Source organism: Trachemys scripta, chromosome 3 (genome assembly GCF_013100865.1).
Source record: "Trachemys scripta elegans isolate TJP31775 chromosome 3, CAS_Tse_1.0, whole genome shotgun sequence".
NCBI lineage: Eukaryota > Metazoa > Chordata > Testudines > Emydidae > Trachemys > Trachemys scripta.
Genome location: NC_048300.1, coordinates 91,751,326 through 91,772,199, shown reverse-complemented (window position 1 = coordinate 91,772,199; position 20,874 = coordinate 91,751,326). Strand labels below are relative to the sequence as shown.

At 41.9% G+C, this 20,874-nt stretch overlaps 1 protein-coding gene across 1 annotated transcript in view; it reads right to left on the bottom strand.

Moving 5' to 3' along the window:
* Positions 1-20,662, bottom strand: part of RGS17 (regulator of G protein signaling 17) — a 79,654-nt gene extending 58,992 nt beyond the window's left edge. Inside the window, 2 exon segments of the mRNA XM_034765378.1 lie at positions 20,504-20,626; positions 20,628-20,662. Coding sequence (XP_034621269.1) covers positions 20,504-20,626; positions 20,628-20,662 — 158 coding nt within the window.
* Between the last annotated feature and the right edge of the window lie 212 nt (positions 20,663-20,874).

Here is a 20,874-nt window from a genome sequence, read left to right as displayed (position 1 = left end):
GATAGGTAATATATTAGCCTCCAAATGATACACACAATTTAAAACCATCACAGGAAGTCAGAGCAGCAACGGATGCAGGACCATATGCTGAAACACTCTGACAGTTAGTCATTTTTAGGCAGGTCTGGCAACTTTTCCTGGTAAAAGCGCTGTCAGTTTGGAAAATAACTTGGAAGTGAAACAGGCCTCATTTTAGTGAAAGTCAGTTCACCCCTAATGGTATCTCTGGTGTAACAGGGTTGGCATGGCTCTATTCAAGACAGATGCTCTGTTTTTCTAGTATTACCATAATCAACTTTATGCTGCTTCTTTCAAGAACCAGTCCCTAAAATCCATTAGAAGCATTTTATTCAGTTGACTCACATAGCAAAATGTAGGAATTTGTCTTCTGAAACCTACTCCACTCAAAAGGACACAGAACACTTACCCTGAGAATTTCTAGCTTTTATAGCTTCAAGCACATAAAACATAATACTAAATAAATAGATATGTATTTATCGCCATTTCCTTTTCCATGCTATTTTTCACCAAACACTGCGTACAATGGGAAGGGAGTATTCCTTCCCCACTTGATTAGTTTATTCCTGATTTTGTGCATTTGTGTCACTTGCATAGGAAGCTTGAAAAATGTACCCAAAGCCCATTAGCCAGTGTGAAAGACCTCTACCATCATATCATGCCTTTCACTTAAAGGAATAAGAGTTCTGTGCTCCAACTGTGGCACTGGCAATTAAAGTTTTACTTAAGAGCTGTAGCTCATTAAGTCTCTTTCTTTGTTTTACTGTTGTTCCCTTTCTGGATTTACTCCACCTTCTCTTTCCTACTATAGATCATGGTGCATCTTTGTCTTCCAGTGTCCATTTCCTCTTCTTTCCCCTTCCACTCCCTTAAATCCAACAGTGTATAAGATCATTTGGCGGCTATTCCTTTCTGGAGAATCAGCAGCACAGGAATTAGTGTTTACATTTAAAATAACTAGGCTTTGAGAAATACCCCCATTGATATGAATGAGGGAACTTCATATCCCTTAGAGCAGTGTTTCCCAAACTTGGGACACCGCTTGTTTAGGGAAAGCCCCTGGCGGGCCGGGCCGGTTTGTTTACCTGCCGCGTCCGCAGGTCTGGCCGATCGCGGCTCCCATTGGCCGCAGTTCACTGCTCCAGGCCAATGGGAGCTGCTGGAAGCGGCCAGCATGTCCCTCGGCCTGCGCCACGGGCCACAGGACCCTCTGTCTTAAAGGTGCCACAGGACCCTCTGTTGCTTTTTACAGATTCAGACTAACACGGCTACCCCTCTGATTATTATGTGTGATAATCCAAGGTGCATCTTGTTTTGGCTCTCCAATTCAGTGAGAAAGTTTAAACATGAGAACTACCAATAAGCTTCTAGAAGGAGTTTTCAAATGCAGTTGCCAAAATTCTCCCAGCCTCATGAATCAAACTGAATCCAGTGCTATTATTTCTGAGCCACACTTGCTATTCAGCCAGCTCTGCCCAGGCCTTAGAGAAGAGTTATTGCTCTGGTGAGGCTTCTGCAGATATCACATATCATTTAGTGCCATATGGTCAGTAATGGCAAGTATAAGGAGGAGGGCTGGGACAAAACCAGCCAGGGCTGTAGCAGACATAGACATTTCTACACACCTATCTAAAGGTTAGACTTTGGTTCAGTGAAATTCATTGTAAAATAGCAAAGAAAAGATCACTCTACCCCTTTAAGAGCCAGAAAAACTCCCAGCCATACCTCCCAAAGTAAAGTTATAAATTGTGACACGTTCCAGCCGAAGCCCCAAAAGCAAAGATACACAGAGCAGCTCACCTTGCCATACTTTCCAAGGAGAAAATAGAGAGAAAGCCAAGACATCACTCCAACCTCCCAGTTCTTCCCCCCCTCATCAGATTCAAACTTCCAGCCTGAGACCCACTGGTCCCCATCCTTCTCTGAATGTTCTGTGGAAAATAATTACTGGTAATTCCCTACAGCTGACCCACCTAAGCTACCTTGTGACTCCAAGTTTGGGCAGCAGCTGTGGTTCTTCTTCTAGCCCAAGAAAATTAACTACTTTCTTGACTTTTCTGCAGAGCCAATATACCCCAGTGAAAGCCACCGTGCTGGATGTGTGCATGAAAACTAGAGCAGGTTGAAATTTTTCAAATGAAAAGGTTTTTATTTTTTTCCAAATCAAAAATGTTTTTTTTTCTAAAATATTTTTTTTCACAGAAATTGCTGGTATGGTTGACTTTTTAAAAAAAATTTATTATGCAAAATTTTAGGCCTTATAAAATTCAGTTTTTAATTGAAAATATTCTGGTGATTCATTTTTTGTTGTTTGCCAAAAAGTTGGTTTTCAGTAAACCAAAATAGTCAATAACCATTTTGGTAACATATTTGATAATGCTTTCCATACATTTTTTGAAAAATGGTTTAAGTTTCATAAACTTCAAAATATGTTGGACATTTTACATTTTTTTCACAAGGCTACTTTTGGAGTCTGGCCCAAATGCTCAAAGTTTTTTAGGCACCTAATCCCCAGTAATTTAAATACCTGGGAACCTAACTACCTTTGGAGAGCTGGGTTTTTTGGGACCAACTCTAATAGCAGCAAAGTCATCTGGTGGCATGTGACTGCGTCACTTGTACATTCTTGACCCAGAATAGGGCTGGTCTACACTAAGGGGAGAGGATCGATCTAAGATATGCAACTTCAGCTACGAGAATAGTGTAGCTGAAGTCGACGTATCTTAGATCGACTTACCTTGTGTCCTCATGGCACGGGATCGATGCCCGTGGCTCCCCCGTCGACTCCACTTCCAACTCTCACCCTGGTGGAGTTCTGGAGTCGACGGGGAGTGCGTTCGGGGATCACCAGAAGGGCTCTATTAGCTCGTTAGCAGACTTAGTGTCTAGTGCCACTGTGCCCCTGCTCGTACCATACCTCTACTGCCTTCTCTCCAGGTGTGGCTCCCTAAAGCCGTAGAAAACCCAACCACTGAGGCAATGGAGCCCCTTTACATTCAGGAAGACTCTACAGATGTATAGCTATAGAGGGGACAATCAGATCCTCTGTTTTTAGGGACATGCAACTGTGCTATCTATGGTGGTGTCCAGACTAAGCAGAGTTTTTTGTATGGTATCTATTTTAAATGGCTATATCAGAAATCTTATTTACCAGCTAGCAAAGGAAAATTAAACATTTCTTGGCTATGGTACCCTGTGAGTGCTATTTTTCATAGCACAGAACACAATTTTTTCTAAAGAAAACCTTTAAAACATTTTAGTGACTAGGTATATAAATGAACTAGGATTTCCTTATGCTGAATGGTTGCCTCCTACTGTTACATTCTGGGGTGCAATACAGACCACTGAGGGTTTGTGTCACTGCCTGCCCCATAACTCTGAGTGTCTTAAAATGCCCTGCTGATGTAGCTCTTTTGTCTGGACCCTTCCTCCAGCATAGAAGCATACGCTGAGCATCCACGTGTTAAGCAGCTCTGACTCAGCAATTCTGATTCTAGCAGCCGGCTTGTTTCATCACTGCCAGGCTCCACCAGCCTGGTTACACCTGGCAAGATGTCCCCAACATCCCCCAGTCCCTAGTTTTCCCCAAACCATGTGCTCTACAATGTCCAACCCTCTCCTGGACAATTCAGAGATATTAAATCTAGAATTAGAAATTGTTACAAGCAAATAAAAGTGAAAACATTTTCTAGAGGCTAAGACTTAACACAACAAGCTACAGCCTTTGGTCAAGGTAATTTCCTTACCAATCTACCTTCCAGCAAGATAGCTAACCACACTTCTGGACAGTATCTCTCCAAAATCCAAAGTGCTCACTTCCTTTGTCTTCTGGGGTGAAAGATAACTTGGGGTTCTCTGCCCTTATCTTTATAGTCCATGCACCTTTGAAATGGATTCTTTTCAATCCCTAAAGTAAAGTTCATTTGAGCTGTGAGGAAGGTGACATGAAGACTCCCGATGAAGGAAGTTCCATGCCAATTTCTTTCCCCTCTTGTGTTTGCTAAAATGCAAATTGATCTGTTTCCCACAATCTACTCTCCCTGCTGTGATACTGAGTTGTCATTTCCCCCCCTTGTTGGCTTGATGGTCCTGTTTACCTTCTAGGTAAATTCCCATTGTCTCTTAATGAACCCTGGAAATACCTTCCAGGTGGTAAAACCACATTCCTTTGTCTAGGACAGGGTAACTTTACCCCTGCTGGCAGACACACTTTGATAAAATAATTTCCAATATATTTGTAATTCTGAATCTGTCCTCTGTACATACACCAGGCAATAATATCAATGATCAGTATGTTATTAGCTCTCTATTGATATCTTACCTGACGTCTTCTAGATTCAGGTTATGATATTAGTGACTTGGGGTACACTGAATTGGTCAGACCAGCTGAAACTTACTACCAGACATCAGTGAGCCCCTTGCCTTCTTGCATGGGGATGCTGTTAGGGTCACACCCACTTCCTACAAATAACGAGCTGGTAGAAAACAAGCTTCAGTTAAAACAATAAGTATAGAAACATCTCATCACTGGCTTTTCTAGACTCTCTATTTGCCTAGTTCTTCTCCTACCTGACTGCTAGCTCCTTCAGAATCTCTGTCTTCCCCCTGCAGCTCTCTGTTGCTGGCAGTCAGTGTTCTAGCCTCAGTCTTCTCCCTCTACACTCTGCTCCTGGCTTCTCTGTGCTGATGACTCTGGAATCTTTCTACTTCTGGTGATCTCTGTTCCTCTGTTCAGCCTCTCATCTGTGACAGTCTTTCTAATATCTCATCCTTGATGTCCCACTATCAATTTAAACTCAACTGAAAAAAGACTGATACATTCCTCATTTACTCAAAAAGAAAATAAATCTCCCTTCCCCTTCTTTCCTGCACCGCAATCCATAGCTCCATGATCCTCCCTTCATTCCTGCTCACAATCTCAATGGGTGCCTCTCACAATTTGGCTCCTCTTTCTGTGAAAAATATTTTTATCTGCCACCGCTCTGATCATCTCAGTCCCATCCTTGAGCTCCTTCCCTATGCCACATCCAAACTTCTTACCCTCATTTTTTAGACCCTTCAAATTATCCTGCCTAACTTTCCACTCTGGACTCTACTCTTTTCCTTCACACATCCCATGCTCTGCCACATCCACTTGCCTTAATATTCCTTCCATTTCCTTCTACCTCTCCTAAATCTATGCCCTTTTACACACAGCCCCTTAAGTGTGGAATTGCTTGCTCAACTGGAGAACTAGGGAAGCCAGTTCTGAGGTGGGTCCACTGTACAATCTCCCTGTAGGTTGTTTCTATAAATAATTCAGACTCTCTACTCCTTCAGTTCAGCAACTCTTGCCTCAGGATGTAAGCAGGAAGACTGCTGGAGAGACAGAGGCAGAAGGCCCTGTCTGAATGTGACCAATTGTGACATAAACATTTTCTAAGCTCATATGGTATGGCTATGCAGGAGACAAAGAAGGAAGCATCTGCAAAATCTTGAATAAAAGATTTATTCCATTTAATGAATAGTCTGCTTAATTCAAGCTGCATTCTCCTGGGAGCTGATTCAAGTATTTCCCGCTGTCAGGAAATTTCTTGTTATTTTGCAGAGAACATTGGTCAATTTCAGGCTCAGCTCAACTGTTTTCAACTGTGGCAGCAGCGTAGGATCTTGAGGGGACAGAAGCTCCTCTGCTTCAGTTTAGGCTTGTGTTGCTTATGGAGGTTCTGGAAATGCTGGAAGAAGTTTGTTTTGTAATTTTTGCTTTTGCCATATACTTCCTCCCTGTTGAAGGCTTGGGATCATTTTTCAGTGGAGATTCTCAATGCTTCATTTAAGGAGAACAGAGCGTGACAAGCACTCTTAAGGAAGTATGTGCTTAAGTTTCACTTAAGAAACTCTCTCTTGACACTGACAATCTAGCCAACTACATGCCTATCTCTAACCTTCCACTTCCAGGCAAAACTATGGAGAAAGTTGTGGTGAGACATGTCTCACCCTATCTAGTTGCCTCAGATCCTGACTCCTTGTTGGTCTGGCTTCACACCTGATTATGGCATTGAGCATGCCATGGTGACTCTGGCTGATGATCTCTTTAGAGGGACTGATAAAGATCAGATGTCCTTGCTGACATTATTAGATCTATAAGCTACGTTTGAAACTATTGATCCTGAAGTGTTGCTGAGTTGCGTGAAGACCTGACAAAGAGTAGACAGGGCTGCTTTGTGGACGCTTCCTTCTTGTCTCTCCAAGAGACCCCCAGAGGGTAACTGCTTTTCTGTCCCAAGGGATCTCTCACATGCAGGTTCCATCCTGTCACCCTCCCTGTATGTTGGCCATTGGAAGGGATATCAAGGAGGCATAGGGTGAAGTGTTTTCAATATGCTGATGGCACTAAGCTTTGTCTCCCCATTTCATCCTTCTCAGAGTGTGGTTAAGTTTGTCTCATTGTATAGTTGTGGTTGGGGCATGGATGACCACAACCTGGTTGAGAGTCATCCCAGAAAAGACTGAGCTGATATTGGTAGGACAGTGGAATCAACCATAAGATATGTGAAAGGTCACTTTGATTAAGGGTCTGTGTCCTCCGTTTGTCAACTGAGTTTGCAATTTAGAGTTCTTGTTAGACTCCCAGATAATCATAAAGCAACAGTGTGACTAGCTGGAGCTCCTTTGGTATAAAGAGAGGGACCTGTGGGAAGGGCGTTCTCCATGAGGCCTATAAACTTTAGAATTCAGTGACCCTCTTGGTTCACAATAGCCATATCTGTCAACCTTTAGGGTTGCAGCAAAGGTCACATATTTCATCAGGCATTTGGGGAGGATTAAAGTTTGTAGAGTCTGGCCATTGTGTATGGATTGCTATTTTGGGAGAGGAAAGGCTTTGCTGGAATGTTGATGGGGAAATTTCAGTTACGTGGCCTGACTTCTTTTGTGTGGAGAAAGATTGTTGGTTTGCCACTGCTGTTTTTGTCATAGCTGAAGTGTAGTTTTCATTATTTAGTTATCTGTCAAGGGTACAGAAGCCTGGATTAGGCCTTTTTTGTGTTTATGTGTCACAATCAATGCAACAAGAAATAATATGTGTCATGTATAGAATCCACCAGCCCACAGAAAGACTGTGCATTAGCTTTCAAAAGTCCACAAAGGACTAGAGGGAACCAAATAGAATGGATGGCTTGAAAAAGACTTGACAGTCAACAGCTACATTGACTGCTGGCTGTCCTGACCAATGAGTGAAGAGTAGAAGATGTATAGTGTGGAATGACACTCCAAATGAATGAAAAGGACCTCAAGGATCTGACTCCCACTGACAGATCTTTTCAAAGACCTCTATGCAAGAGGAGAAAAACTGCTCCCTCAGATATAATATCCGCTGGAACCTATTTCATCAAAGTGAGAACAAGGATACAGTTTGTTGGGAATTTTGTGACACAATGCTTTTTTTCAATCAGAAAATGCTTATTTGTCACAATCTAAACTGATTGTGGGAAAGGGTCAGTTTTGACTCATCTCGCAGTTCAATTTTTAAAAAATTGTTGAAATGTCCATTTTGACATTTTCAAAACAAAAACATTTTGTTTTTGATTCAAAACAATTTTGTTTTAGTTGAAATTGAAACAAAATGTTTTGAAATTATCAAAATGAAATGTTTCAATTGACCTGATACTATTTTATTTTTGATTATCAGTTCAAGAAAAATTAAGAAAGTTTGACTTTTCAGCCTGATTTTTTAAATCTCAACAACTCTTGTGGGATGGAAAAATTGTTTGCTGCCCAGCTCTAAAGAAGACCTCGCTTGCAGGTGAATGATTTGGTGATTTATCCAAGCAGCCTGAATTTGTCCACCATCTATTGATTTCATTTTTTACTCAGAAGGGTATTTGAATAGCCTCAGATCAAAGAGAGTGACACCTTGTCTGTCCCATGTCAGTTGATGTAGGTGAAGCCAATGCAGTTGTCTCACACAGTCATTATTGCTGGGATCATGATCCTGTTGGCAAAGAGCATATGGCCCTGATTTCTAGCTAGGTTATGTCTACTTATCTGATTTATCTAGTGTTATAAGGTGCTCACATAGATACTCTGGTGCTGAGCACAGGAGAGACAAAAGTCTCTTCTGAGTAGCTTATGAAGAAGACTAGATCTATTGAAAAATAAATTTTTCATATTGATGTTGAAGCATCATTAATGTTTGCCTTAAGTGTGTCATCTTGGAAAGCATGAACTATTGTTTTTGGGATGACAAGGGAAAGAATCTTTAGACTGTAATAAATCCATTTGCCATCAAGAAGAAACTTTGGATTCTTGGGGTGACCTTATCCAGAATTCCATCACAACAGATTTTTAGCTGTTAACTTATATTTGTTGCTCTTTTTATTAGCTTTGCAATATCCAACTCTGATGGTTGTTTAAGAAATTTGATCTATCCAACTTTCATGAAGCAGCAGTAATTTGCTAGCATAAGTACATTTTATAGATTGATCAGAATCCTGTCTGGCTGTGTTATATCTAAATGTCCTCCCAGTTTGTTTATACTTCCATTTCTTTTTTATTTCTCTTTTTGTTTATTTGGAACTTTATTGTTGTACAACGGGGAAACCATATACAAAATCGAATATGCTGTCATTTATTTCTTTTCTACCAGGCAATGGTAAGTGTCATATTGTTGTGTTTCTTTGTATTTTATATGGTGTAATTAGTGATTACATTGATTATGTGCCAGATACTGCCACCTTTACTCATGTTAAGTAGTGACATTCACATAAATAGTAGTCAATTGGATTAGTCACAGAATAAGTTACTACTCCAAGTCAGAGTGGCAAAATATGGCTCTAATTTAGGGCTAGACTGCAGTCCTCACTCACATTGGTGTGCACTCTCTTACCTGAGTAGTCTCATTGAATTCAGTGTCACTATTCATGTGAGTAAATGCACAACAATTTGAGAAAGGGTTCCACAGCCTAGCTTCAAGTAAACAGAAAGGGCCCAATTATTCCTCCTGTGGAAAAATCTGTGGGAGGCAGATAACATGGAGAAAAATCTCTTCAAAATGTTCCTTGCAGAGACTTTTCCCTCTAATAGTTTCTTTGCAGGTAGATACAACAGGCTCAACTACAAACCTCATGGATCATCTGGGATCCCCAAAGCCCTAGCTGGGATGATTTAGTTGGGGTTGGTCCTGCTTTGAGCAGGGGGGTGGACTAGTTGATCTCCTGAGGTCTCTTCCACCCCTAATCTTCTATGATTCTCTGACCCTGGGGGATCAGCAGGAAGCATGTGCCCCTATGATAGTTCTGTGTCCTATCCCCCCATCCCATGGCAGCACAGTTCTAGCCATTGAGATTTCCTCGGATGACAGGTGCTCCTAGAAAGCGTCTTAAAAGTGGATCCCCACTGTGTAAAAGGGGGTGGGGAGAGACCTGTGGAAATGTAACACAGCCTCTTAAACTTTCATTGTGAGTACCACTGGGCCCAGGTGGCGGAATGATATAGCCTCCCTCTTGCGTCACATCCCTTCCCCAACCTCTCCCCCCACAATCCCCTGAGGAACTCAGATCCACTGAGGGCCTTTTTCATGGTTAGGTATGGAGAAAGGATGCTGCTGTCGAGGGGTCTGAGCCAACTGTCTGTGTAAGAAGGGGAGGGCTGCACACAGAGGTTTCATTCCATCTGTGGATCTCAGAAGCATAACTGGGTCAAATGTTATCTAAAGTGCCTTTCTAGGCCACCCATTGGAGGTGGGCATGTACATAAGAAGTGACCTAATCCACTGAGATGCTGTCAGCCTTGTGAGGCTGAATTCAGTAGGAGCTAAGTCATTCAGCACCTCACTGGATACACTCAGTACCTTGCAGGACTTAGTCCTAACACACTCTATGGCTACCTCTACACAGGGATAAAAATCCCAAAGCTGGCCTGGGTCAGCTGACTAAGGCTTGAGGGGCTTGGACTCCGGAACTGCAAAAAATTGCTGTGTAGATGTTTGGGCTGGGGCTGGAGCCCGAGCTCTGGGGCCCTCCACTGTCACAGGGTCCCAGAGCTTGGGCTCCAGTCCCAGCCCAAAAGTCTACTCAGATTTTTTGCTCCACAGTCCGAACCCCTCAAGCTTCAATCTGTGTCCATGCTAAAGGTCTTTTATTCCTGTGTAGACGTACCCTAATGTGCACACTGTAGCACACTCTAAAACAGTCACTAACCTGCTTGCCTGTGGGTTTAACACAGAAAAAACAAACTTTAGCTGTTTAAACATTATGTGTCTTGGTTAAATGAAAACCATAAAAGTTCTGCCTTCTCCTTGTTAGACCCACGTTACATCCCCTGGCCAGAAAAGTGCTGTGCACCCTCAGCTTGACTAACTGTGCTGGGAGTTGCTGGTGCTCAGCACCTTACAGCATTGGACCCTATCAGAGGAAGAAAAACAGTTTGCATTAAGTAATATCTGGGCTCCCATTCATTTGTTGTTACAAATGATGTTACTTTTCAGCAGTATGGCTGCTGCCTACCAGGAGATCAGATATACTTTTGTAATGATAAAGCTGAATGTATAACATAATTGTTGACTTATACTGTGTCTAGGGAGACTGTTTTTCATTGTGGGTCTAGTCCAGCTCCACCGATGTCAATGGAAAGATTCCTGTAGACTTTAATGGGAGTTGGATCAGGCCCCTTATGGACTTTCAAAACACCAGCTAGCCTTATGGGTGCAGTTTTTAAAATAATTACACACAAGCTACAGTGGGTCACACATCCAGATAAAATAAATCTAGCCTTCTTACAGCAGAGTTGGTGTATATATTCATTGCTAGAACTTAGCCATAGCTCAATCAGTTACTGTCTATTGTAATCAATTGTACACATTTCTAGCTGTGCCATCTACATAAAGTGACTGCAATATTATGGGACGTTCTATCACAAAAGCTAACAACGAGGAAATAAACAAAATTTGCAGCATATTATTTTATACATAAATTTGCTGAAGCTAGAACAGATCTTATTTAACTAACTTTAATTGTCTTGGCATTGCCTAGACTAAGGGTAAGTTTTAATGAATCACAAAAAAGGCAGATTGTGTTAAAGAACTGATCAAAGAGGAGCTGAATATTCTGACACAAACACAGCAAGTAGTAGGTTATCTACTGGAAAATTTCCAGTATTTATAGCTTAATCCCTAGGTTACAAAATTTAGAGAGACGTTGTTATAAGGGATCCCGGGCCTCCAAATTTTGTAGGTCACCTACTCACTATGGATTTTGATTTTAACACAATTTTTCAATTGCAAATTGATATTCATTTTTTCAAGTTGATATTCAGGTTACATGCTCAGATGTAAAAAAGAGTAAATATTGAATGAAAATGGTTGGTGTTTTGTTCTAGTTATTTTCAAAATGATTGAAACAATGGGGTGAATGGAGAGACCAACCATGTTTACTTCGCTGGAAATCCTCTTGCTTTGTTTTTAACTGGACCTTTTAGGTATCTTCAGCTATCTACAGTGTTTTGATACAGGGAGTGTTTGGTGGTATTTCTACACAGGGAGTGCTGCCTAGTGAGACTGGGAATCAAGACTCTTGAGGTGAAATCCCGTCTCCAGCTAAATCAATGACAGCTTTGTCATTGACTTCACTGAGGCCAGGATTTCACCCCAGGATTCTATTCCTCACTCTGCCATGGCTTTGCTCTGTGATCCTGGAGAATCACATAACTGTTCTGGGTCTGATTTTACCCCTCTCTCAAATAAACACAAAGCTGTTTAATTACTCCTCACAGCACTCTGGGACACAGTAATGTTTGAAAAGTGCTTTGAGATTCTTTGATGAAAAGGTGATACTTATGGGCAGTCTTCTAATATTATTATACTAATACATTCTGTTAATTCTGAAACCCCAAACCAATACCTATAAAGATAATAAATAATAAATACTACAATTACTACTACTACTAATGGCCATCAGATTATTTATTTTGTAATTGTTCTCAGTATTTACTAAATTGTCTACATGTTCAAGATTACTGCACTCTCTAGAAGAAAGCTCCTTTCCTCTGGGGATAAATATTTTTTCCTTTTGTTCTGTCACTTATATTTTCCTATTGCTGTTTTGGTCTCCATTTTTTTGTCTTCTTGGGTTCTCGGTAGTTTTTCTCAAGCCCTCATGAAATACTACTAAGTTTTAGATCGAATATATCTCATACAATATCATTAGGATTCCTTTTGTTTGTTAATCAGACTGAAAACAGGTCACTGTGTTTTGTTGTGGAATGAAATGCCTGAACCAGAAAAACACCAGTGGAAGTAAGGGCACAAAGTATACTAGCTTGATTTTCACATTGCATCATACACATATAATATGTCACTCCCTGATCCTAAACTATAATGCTGTCCTGCTGAATATGCTTAAACAATTCTCTCTGCTGTATTATATGAAGGACTCTGAAGACAGAACATAAAACCATAACCATTTCTTAAAAACTGTTGTGATTACAAAAAGGGATTAGCATTATAAACATCTGTCATAATCAGCAGAGAAATCAAATTTGTTGTCATTTGGAAGTCAAGAATATTAAGACCTAAAATACATAAGGACAAAAAGGGACAAATACTGCCCACTTTTAAAGGGCATGCAGATGATCTAAAGGAAGAAGAACTGCTGTGTTTCCACTGCACAGAGGGTAAGCTGGGGAGAGGCTGAGTAGAGGACTTGCTCTATGTGGGGTATGTCTGAGTAGAGGGACCCATGTTGCAACAGAGCAGATCTACCCTGTGCTCCTCATCATGGCATATGAACTTCTCAATGGTTCTCTCTACAGCTATGCAGACAGGGCTTGAAGCAAGGGAGTGATATGGACATGGCCAATGAGTTTTCAAATACATGAATCCACTGACCAACCCAACTCCCACTCCTGCATGAAATTACTGAGCACAGTTGCCACTACTACAGCATCCACATTTGTGAAATGGCTACACTGCTGCTCTAGCCAGTGTGTGGAGGGTTACCCTCCATCAAAAACATTTATTTGGCTTGGTGGAAATTTCCAGGATTTGGCCTTAAGTGTAAAATAATCCAATATAATGTTTGATAGTCATTATCCTCTGCTCTGTTCTTGTATGCTGCTTACTTCTACGGTTAAACATCTGACAGAATTTCTTAGCCCCACTTTCTTATATTAGGAAGATTAGTTAGATTTGTAAAATGTTCTGAACACATTTAACACACTACATAAATATGAAGTATTATTACCAGGTGTTCAGGCTGCTATATTACAGACACATTAAATCCTATTGGTATGAATCTATGTGCACAAATATTTTTGTACCCATTTTTAAACCATTGTGTGACTGAGTGGCAAAAAATATCTTATATGTCTGTTCCCCCACAATTATAACTTTTGCAAGTTGCTGATTATTATTAGTGTTTTGCCATTTCTGAATAAATTAAAACAGCAGACTTACAAAACTAACTACGTAGTAGGGACTGAGTAACTAGGATTACATTTACCACCTTACTTATGTTCAATTTAATGGGGCTACTAATGGAGTAAGATATTATGCGATGGGCTAGATCCCCAGCTGAGATAGTTGGCATAGAACATTGGTTCGACAACCATTTACAGTAGCTGAATATCTGGCCCAGTGTGAGTAAAGACGGCAGATCTAGCCTGTAATGATTTTGCAATAATGTGAACTTTGCACTGGATGAGGAATTCATAATTTCAGAAAGTGATGTCAACAGAGTAATATAAACACTAGGCAATGACCATGCAATTTGTCATTCATTATACCTTTTCTCTCATGGAAGTACTCTAATGTTTTTATTGGTTGGAAACAAAGCAAGAAATACAGGGACTTCTTGGTAAGCCTTCTTGCTTCAAGCCTGCTGTGTGCCTAGGAATGCGTGACAAAGCATCAGCCCACTCCTGTCTCTTTTCTAGAAACAAACTGCTCGGAGACCTTCTTCTGGGCAAACGCCTTGTGCAATGTATTTACAGTACTCTCCCCACCACCTTTACAAACATGTGCAGCTCTGTATTTATAAGCATGCAATCCTTAGCTCATTCAGCCCAGGAGTGGGGGAAACAGGTCTTCAGGAAAAACTTCCTAACTGTAAGAACAGTAGGAAAAGGAAAAGACACCTCAGGCGGTGGTGAAAGCTCCTTCACTGGAGGTTCTCAAAAGGAGGCTGGATAGCCATCTGTCTTGGATGGCTTAGACACAACAAATCCTGCATCAAGGCAGGGATGTTAAACTAGATGATCCTTGCAGTCTTTTCTAATCCTATGATCCTAGAATTCCCCCTGAGAGCTCTCTCCTGGCGCTGCCTCTCAAAAGCTTGTCTGTCTCTCTCTCTCTTTCCCCATACCACTTCCTTCCTATGTCTTTTCTACTTTCTGGGCTAATTAGCTTTTGGGGCTCTCCGCAGCCTATCCCAATCTATCTGTTAGGCACAGTTTGGCCCCCCAGATTTACTCCAGGGCAATTTAATTGCTGATCCAGTGATCAGAGTGCTGGTACAGCTGTCTTTGTCCAGCACCCTGTCACAGAATGCCAGAACAGGTTATATGTCAAAACATCCTGTGCTTTGAGATTCCCTGATAAGAGCCCTCTGAGCTGCAATACCTAGGCATGACGGCACTGAGTTAAGGATATCGTGCAGCCTTCATCCATAATTTCTGTAGTTTAGCTGCTTTGTCTCAGGCTCCTTAATGTTATTTTACTGACACTATTCAGTGATAAACAGAGCTTTTTGCTATAGCCTAGGCTAGACCTATTTATAAAGTGTGGCACTGACTTTGCCCATTTTATCATGTTTCCTTTTTAAAAAAAATTAAAAATGAGTCTTACACAAAATGACAAATATTTCTCTGTCAGAGATACAACCATATTCTATTTTCCTAAAGCCAAATGAAAGTGAAGGCCTGCACAGAATCATATCAAATAACGATCCAAAGGGAGGGGGAATATTCAGTAAGTTTCATAGCAGTATCAACGGTTTCATAACGGATCAACAATTTTTCTTTAAACAGAGTGGGCCAGTTTTTCTGGTCTGCTCCACACTTTTTTGCTCTGACCAGGTGACACCAAAGAAGTGGGGACTGCACATAAATCCCCAGCTGGACATACCGCTGGCATGACGGAGGCTCAGTGGGCACAGAGCTGGTACAGTTGACTCTTGTTCTTCCCTCCCCACAGCTGTCCCCTAGCATAGGGGGCAAGTCCAGGGTGGGAAGAGGTGTATTATTGATGAGGAGTGGCCAGAGCACACAGTGCTCCTGCTGACCCCAGTTTGGATAATCCTTTGGGGACCAGTTCCAGCGGCACAAGTTAGAATGGCCCCCAGGCTGCTCTCATCTGTGCCAGGATTAAGGCTGAGATATTGTCCCCCTACCCTGCTGCAATCACCAAAAACAGCACAGCAAAGAATCAGGCCCAGTGAAAGTTTCGCCTTCATTTTTCAACATATTACAGGAATTGAGAAAAAATGCCCAGGTGTATGGGCATTAGAGGCCCCTGGACTGTCCAATATAGAATAGTTATAATACACCAGGCAGCATTAAGACATTTCTCTCCTGATTCCCCTCTTAGTGACTGCCTACTACTACTACTAATTCCCAGACAAAAAAAAATTACATTTCCATAGAGTTACAGTTAAGAGTATGTCTTAGTAACTTAAGGATAAAAAAAACATTACGGGGATGTTGTCATCATCCAAAAGACAAGCATTACAAACCCAGGAACTGCATAATCAAGGTTATACTTAAAAGAAATCCAGACCTAGTAAGGTGAGAAATGCACAAACAAACTTAACTCTGCCTTGTAGTGGTGTCATGCAATAACCATACAATTATGATTAAGCTATTGTAGTGTTTGTGGTCTCAGATTAGATTAAACTGATTTTTAGACATATTAGAGTTTTTCATGTTTTCCCCTTCCTGTTATCACAAGAGGGCAGAGTTAAGGCTGTCTAGGTACCATAACTGTGCATTTCTTAACTTAACATGTTTAGATTTCTTTTAAGTGTAACCTTAATTATGTAGTTCCTGGATTTGTAATGCTTGGTTTGGGGAAGATTGCAAAAGGCCCGTAATGTTTTTTACCTGTTGGCTTCTGATACATACTCTCAACTTTAACTCCATCTTAACATTGACTTTTTTTGTATGGGCAGTTTCTTATTTTTAAGAAATTATTAAAAATTTCATATATGAAAACTAAACAGGAAACCCAAAGAGAATGCTCAGAAAGAACCCATGTCCTGAGACTCAATGTTGGTGCAGTTTAACAGTTTACCCTGGACTCCTGCCCCATTTACCACCCCATCAGTGCTGCCTCTGTGTACAGAGGAGCTGAGATTGCAGTACCATAGGAAGCTGTTCAAGTTATGATGCCCAATCTAGCATACAGACATTAAATCTTTAAAGAACAGTGACAGCTGAACCAAGTAAGCTACCAGTGAGAACTCCTGACACATGCATCCAGTCTCCCGCATACTGATGACTAATTACAACCAATAGAATTGTTCCATGCAAATTTACTGCAGAGGAAGGGCGATGATTGGTTGAGTTACCTCTAGAGTCACAACGACCCCCCCCTTAAGAGTTACCTGAGCTGTTGACCTGCACCTGTTTGCAGCCTATATATTCATAAGTTATTAACAGTTGCACCTAATTGTTATCTTAATTGCAATTTAATTTCCTCAAATATAGCTTATGCATAAGCTTTCAATTAATTTTCACAATATGGAAAGTGCCTGTGTTATTTCATTATTAAGATAATTCAGCAGAAAGAAAAGATTGACATGAGATGTGAAATTTCTTAAAGGACCTAGTTTTTAATTAATTTTAACTCAACCTAATTAACAGAATTATTTGTAAATTCTCAGAAAATTCATTCTGCATGCAAAGAGTAAACACTGTAAATATGGGGAGGATATGTTGTATTGTTCATATGAAAAAGAAGTTGAGTCCTTGCTTTAATTATTAAAAAGACCTCTACCTTAACTATGGTGTCTTAACTACACCTCCATAATAACTAATATTGTTTCATTGGGTACACTTTTATAACACTTACAAGTATTTCCACATTTTTCACATTCAAAGATCTCTGCAAAGTAGATAAATGACAAGGCCCTATTTGCTTGTTATAGAAGTGGGGAGAGGCTAATGTTAGATGATTGTAGAGGAAGCACTGATTTTTTTTCAAGCCACCATATTTACCTCGAAGAAAAGTTTACATATAGATGCTATTGCTGAAGTGGTAGGCCATACTTGTGTCTAGCTGGCTTTACTTTCAGATCAGCTGATATCTTTTCTCCTATGTCTTAGAGTGCAGTTTGCTTTAATCTCCTTTTCAGCTCTTGGGAGAGGAGTACTCCAGCATCCTGCATCAATGTTTTATTTGTTATGGAGGGACCTCCATTCAGATGAATTTCTGCTATACTACCTTACACCTCATCCATGTTGTTTCTGCCGACAGTCATGTTCCAGTGTCATGTGGACCCTGCTACTGGCAGCCTGACAGCGCTTTTCCAATATTGTAGCAGTAGGTCATGATGTCCCTGTTCCTCTACAGTTCCTGAGAGATAAATTGAAGCACCCCTACTTGTGATCCTATGGCAAGATTGGCAAGCATTTTCCTAAACAAGCATGATCAACTCTAATGCTCTTTATGCATGATCCTCACTCAAGTCCTACTCTCTGGTAGAAGCAATTCAGTCACAGGGCCTTCACTGTTATCTTGCTTTTGGTAAGAGAGTTCTATCCTACTTTTCAAACAATGCACATTACACACAATGAACCATAACTTAAGGCAATCAGCAACAAAGCCGTGGTCCTATATAGCTTGTATGTTGCATTTAGATTAGTTTTTAAGAAAAACCAAACCAAACTAAACCAAAAACAATAGTTTGAGAACAATGCACTCCCCCCGTCCCAAGGCTCCCTGGAACCAGGTGGCTCAGATAACAGGAATAGGATAGGGATTTTTTACCAGGATGTCAGGTCTAACTTTGGTCTAATCATTAGTGAAGGAAAGTTATTACCATTGAATGACTGCTCAGTAGACTTTATGAACTGAGTTGATGATTTCAAGCAATTTCTGTGTGTCCATCTCTCTTTCTCACACATACAAAATCAAGCCCTCATCACTGCAATTCTTATTTGTAGTCTCAGCAGCAAGACCAAAGATTGGCAGAGTGGGAGACTGAATTCCCTTTGCATCCATAAGGACAGGACACTGCTAAGCTCTAGTGCTGTCAACCCAGCACCTTTTATAAACACAACTATCACTTAATGTATATTTTAAGTACACTTTTTCCATTTCTGCTGCTCAGAAGCATCTTACTTCTCAGGGCTGGGACTGTGTCTTCCTGTTATACACACAGACACACAGAGAGAGAGCGAGAGAGAGAGAGAGAGAGAGAGAGAGATGGTGCCTTGCACATTTGGGTGCTGATGAAATTCAAATAAATAATTATTAGCAATAATAATATCTTAGGTAACAATGTTTCTTACAAACCTCAAACAATGGATTATTCCCATTCATTTACTTAAATAGATGCCAATTTTTCATGATGACACTAATTATGTATCTTATAATGTGGCTGATGACACTAGCTTCCATTGATGTGAATGGGAATTAACTTCCTTTTAAAAACTTGTAAAAATAGACAGTACGTATGCATTCATTTTGCAGAGTTATTTATTATTTATCTATAAAACCTATCAACTAATAAATCTGCCTACTTATATTTTCCAGCTTTTTAAAAAATAATGCAATCTATTATTGCATTTGAGATTTCATCCATTTTGCCCAACACTTGATAAACTAAACAAAAAGCAAGATTTATGTATGTATATATTGGTAAATATAATAATATGCATCCCAGCTGCAAAGTTGATGACAGGTTAGCCCAAATCCTTAGCCATGCAGTAAAATAAGGATCCCCTCTCAATACTGGAAACCCTAACACATAGTTATGCCAGTTCTAACCTCATTATAATGGAGTGCTCAGATAGTATGGTGATGAGCGCTCTGGAAATAAGATAGATAAGCTAGAGCTTGTTAGTTTTCTTCATATTCTAGCGAGCTCACTGGTGATAAAGGTAAGAACTCATGTTTTTTAATCCCGGATTTAAAATCAAATCCCTCAAAAACAACCTCGAATGGAAAGGAACCATTCCTGACAGGGTCTTCCTTGCACTCTCTCTTCCTTAGGAAGCTGGGCATCTGTACAGTGTCTGTCCTGTGTCAGAGAAAGTCCTCGCCAGTGGCTAAGGGCGGTGGGCTTGATCTCCTTTGCCAAAGCGTTGGCTTGTGAGCGCCTCTTTGCTGAGCGCGCTGCGCTGTTTGTAACTTGGTGCCGGCCAGGAAGGATCCGCTATTGCTAGCGCTAGCAGCCACTAACCAGCCTCCTGCTTTCCGAGCCTCATTCTAAACCATCTGTAATCGCCTGCTTTCCCCCATAGGCTCTGTCCTTCCTCCAGCCTCCGACATTTTCACACACACACACACACACACACACACACACACACACACGGGGAGAAGAATCCGGCCAAGCCCCAGCTCCCTGCTGATGCCGCAGAATAATGAGGGGGGAGGATGGATGGGTGACATGAAAGGCTATGGAGAGAGTGTAAAGAAAATCCATAACTCATCAGAATAATGAACGGCAAGGATAGTGCCTGTGAGCCACCTCTCAGTTTGCCCTGCACCGAAGCAGCTCCTATAGACTTAGTGGGGGCCTCGTCCTTGTATTAAGCCCCCTCTTCCTCCGGCCAGCACTCTGCACCGTGTTACATGCCTCTGTTCAGGTCTTACAGGGAATCACTTCCATTTCCAAGGCACCTAGACAAACGGTGTGTGTGGTTTCTAAAAGGCCACGGTCTCCGATTGTTTCAAATCAGTCCAAAATGCAAGGGTGTATTGCCCCCACTCTCCTGCCCAGCAGAGAACCTGCCTCAAGGGAGCCAGAGGAGAAGGTCAAGAGGAAAGGTACGACCCCCCCCACACACACACACACCCTTTCACATCTGCAAACGGACATTTCCCGATATCCCCCCTCCCTTCCCCCACTATGGTAGGAACCCCCCTCCCCCGCCTGGATTGATCAGGATTCCTTGATGCAGCTGATGCACAGCAGCAGCATCGCTCCACAGAGCCACAGCCCAGGAGCCAATATCTGGGGAGTCCAGCGAAGCCACCGCCAAGCCCCGCGCTCCCTTTCCCCACCCCTTTGTGCATCACTGGAGAGGAGCGACACTCGCTCGGACCCCACCTTGCAGCTCAGCCCCCAGGCCACCGCGGCTGCCCCCCCCCGCTACACACACTCACGTCCCCCGTGTGAGTGCATTGGCAGTTGTACTCCCTCTCCACCCCACTCCTCTCCCCACCCCTCGGTCTCTCTATTCCAGGCACCAGGATAAAGCAGACATGTTGGTGCCATTTAACAAGGTTCAGGTTCAAAATAATAATAATATTTTTTTAAAAAAAACCAAAGCGGTCTGGCTTACCCACCCCCGCCTGGCTGCGTGTGCTTGGCACTGAGCGATCCCGGGGAAGGGCTCGTGCAGCTGGTCCCTAGCGGAGCTGGTTTGCTGCCATCCGCCCAACTTCAGCACCCAGCCGGCAGGGAGAGAGAGGGAGGGAGAAGGGAGGTAGGGAGCGAGCGCACATGCGCCCTGCCACTCGCGCTGGACCCAGCTGAGCAGCTGGAGTTTCCCCGCTTCTCCCCGGCGTGACTCACTCCCAGTCCCCTGCCTCCGCTTCCTCCCCGGGGAGCTTGCCCGGAGCAGGCTGGCGGAGAGCAAGGGGCCAGGCGAAGAGCCCCGCGGAAGGAGTGGTCCAGAGAGGATGCACGGGAAGGGGAGAACCGGTGCTATTGGTCC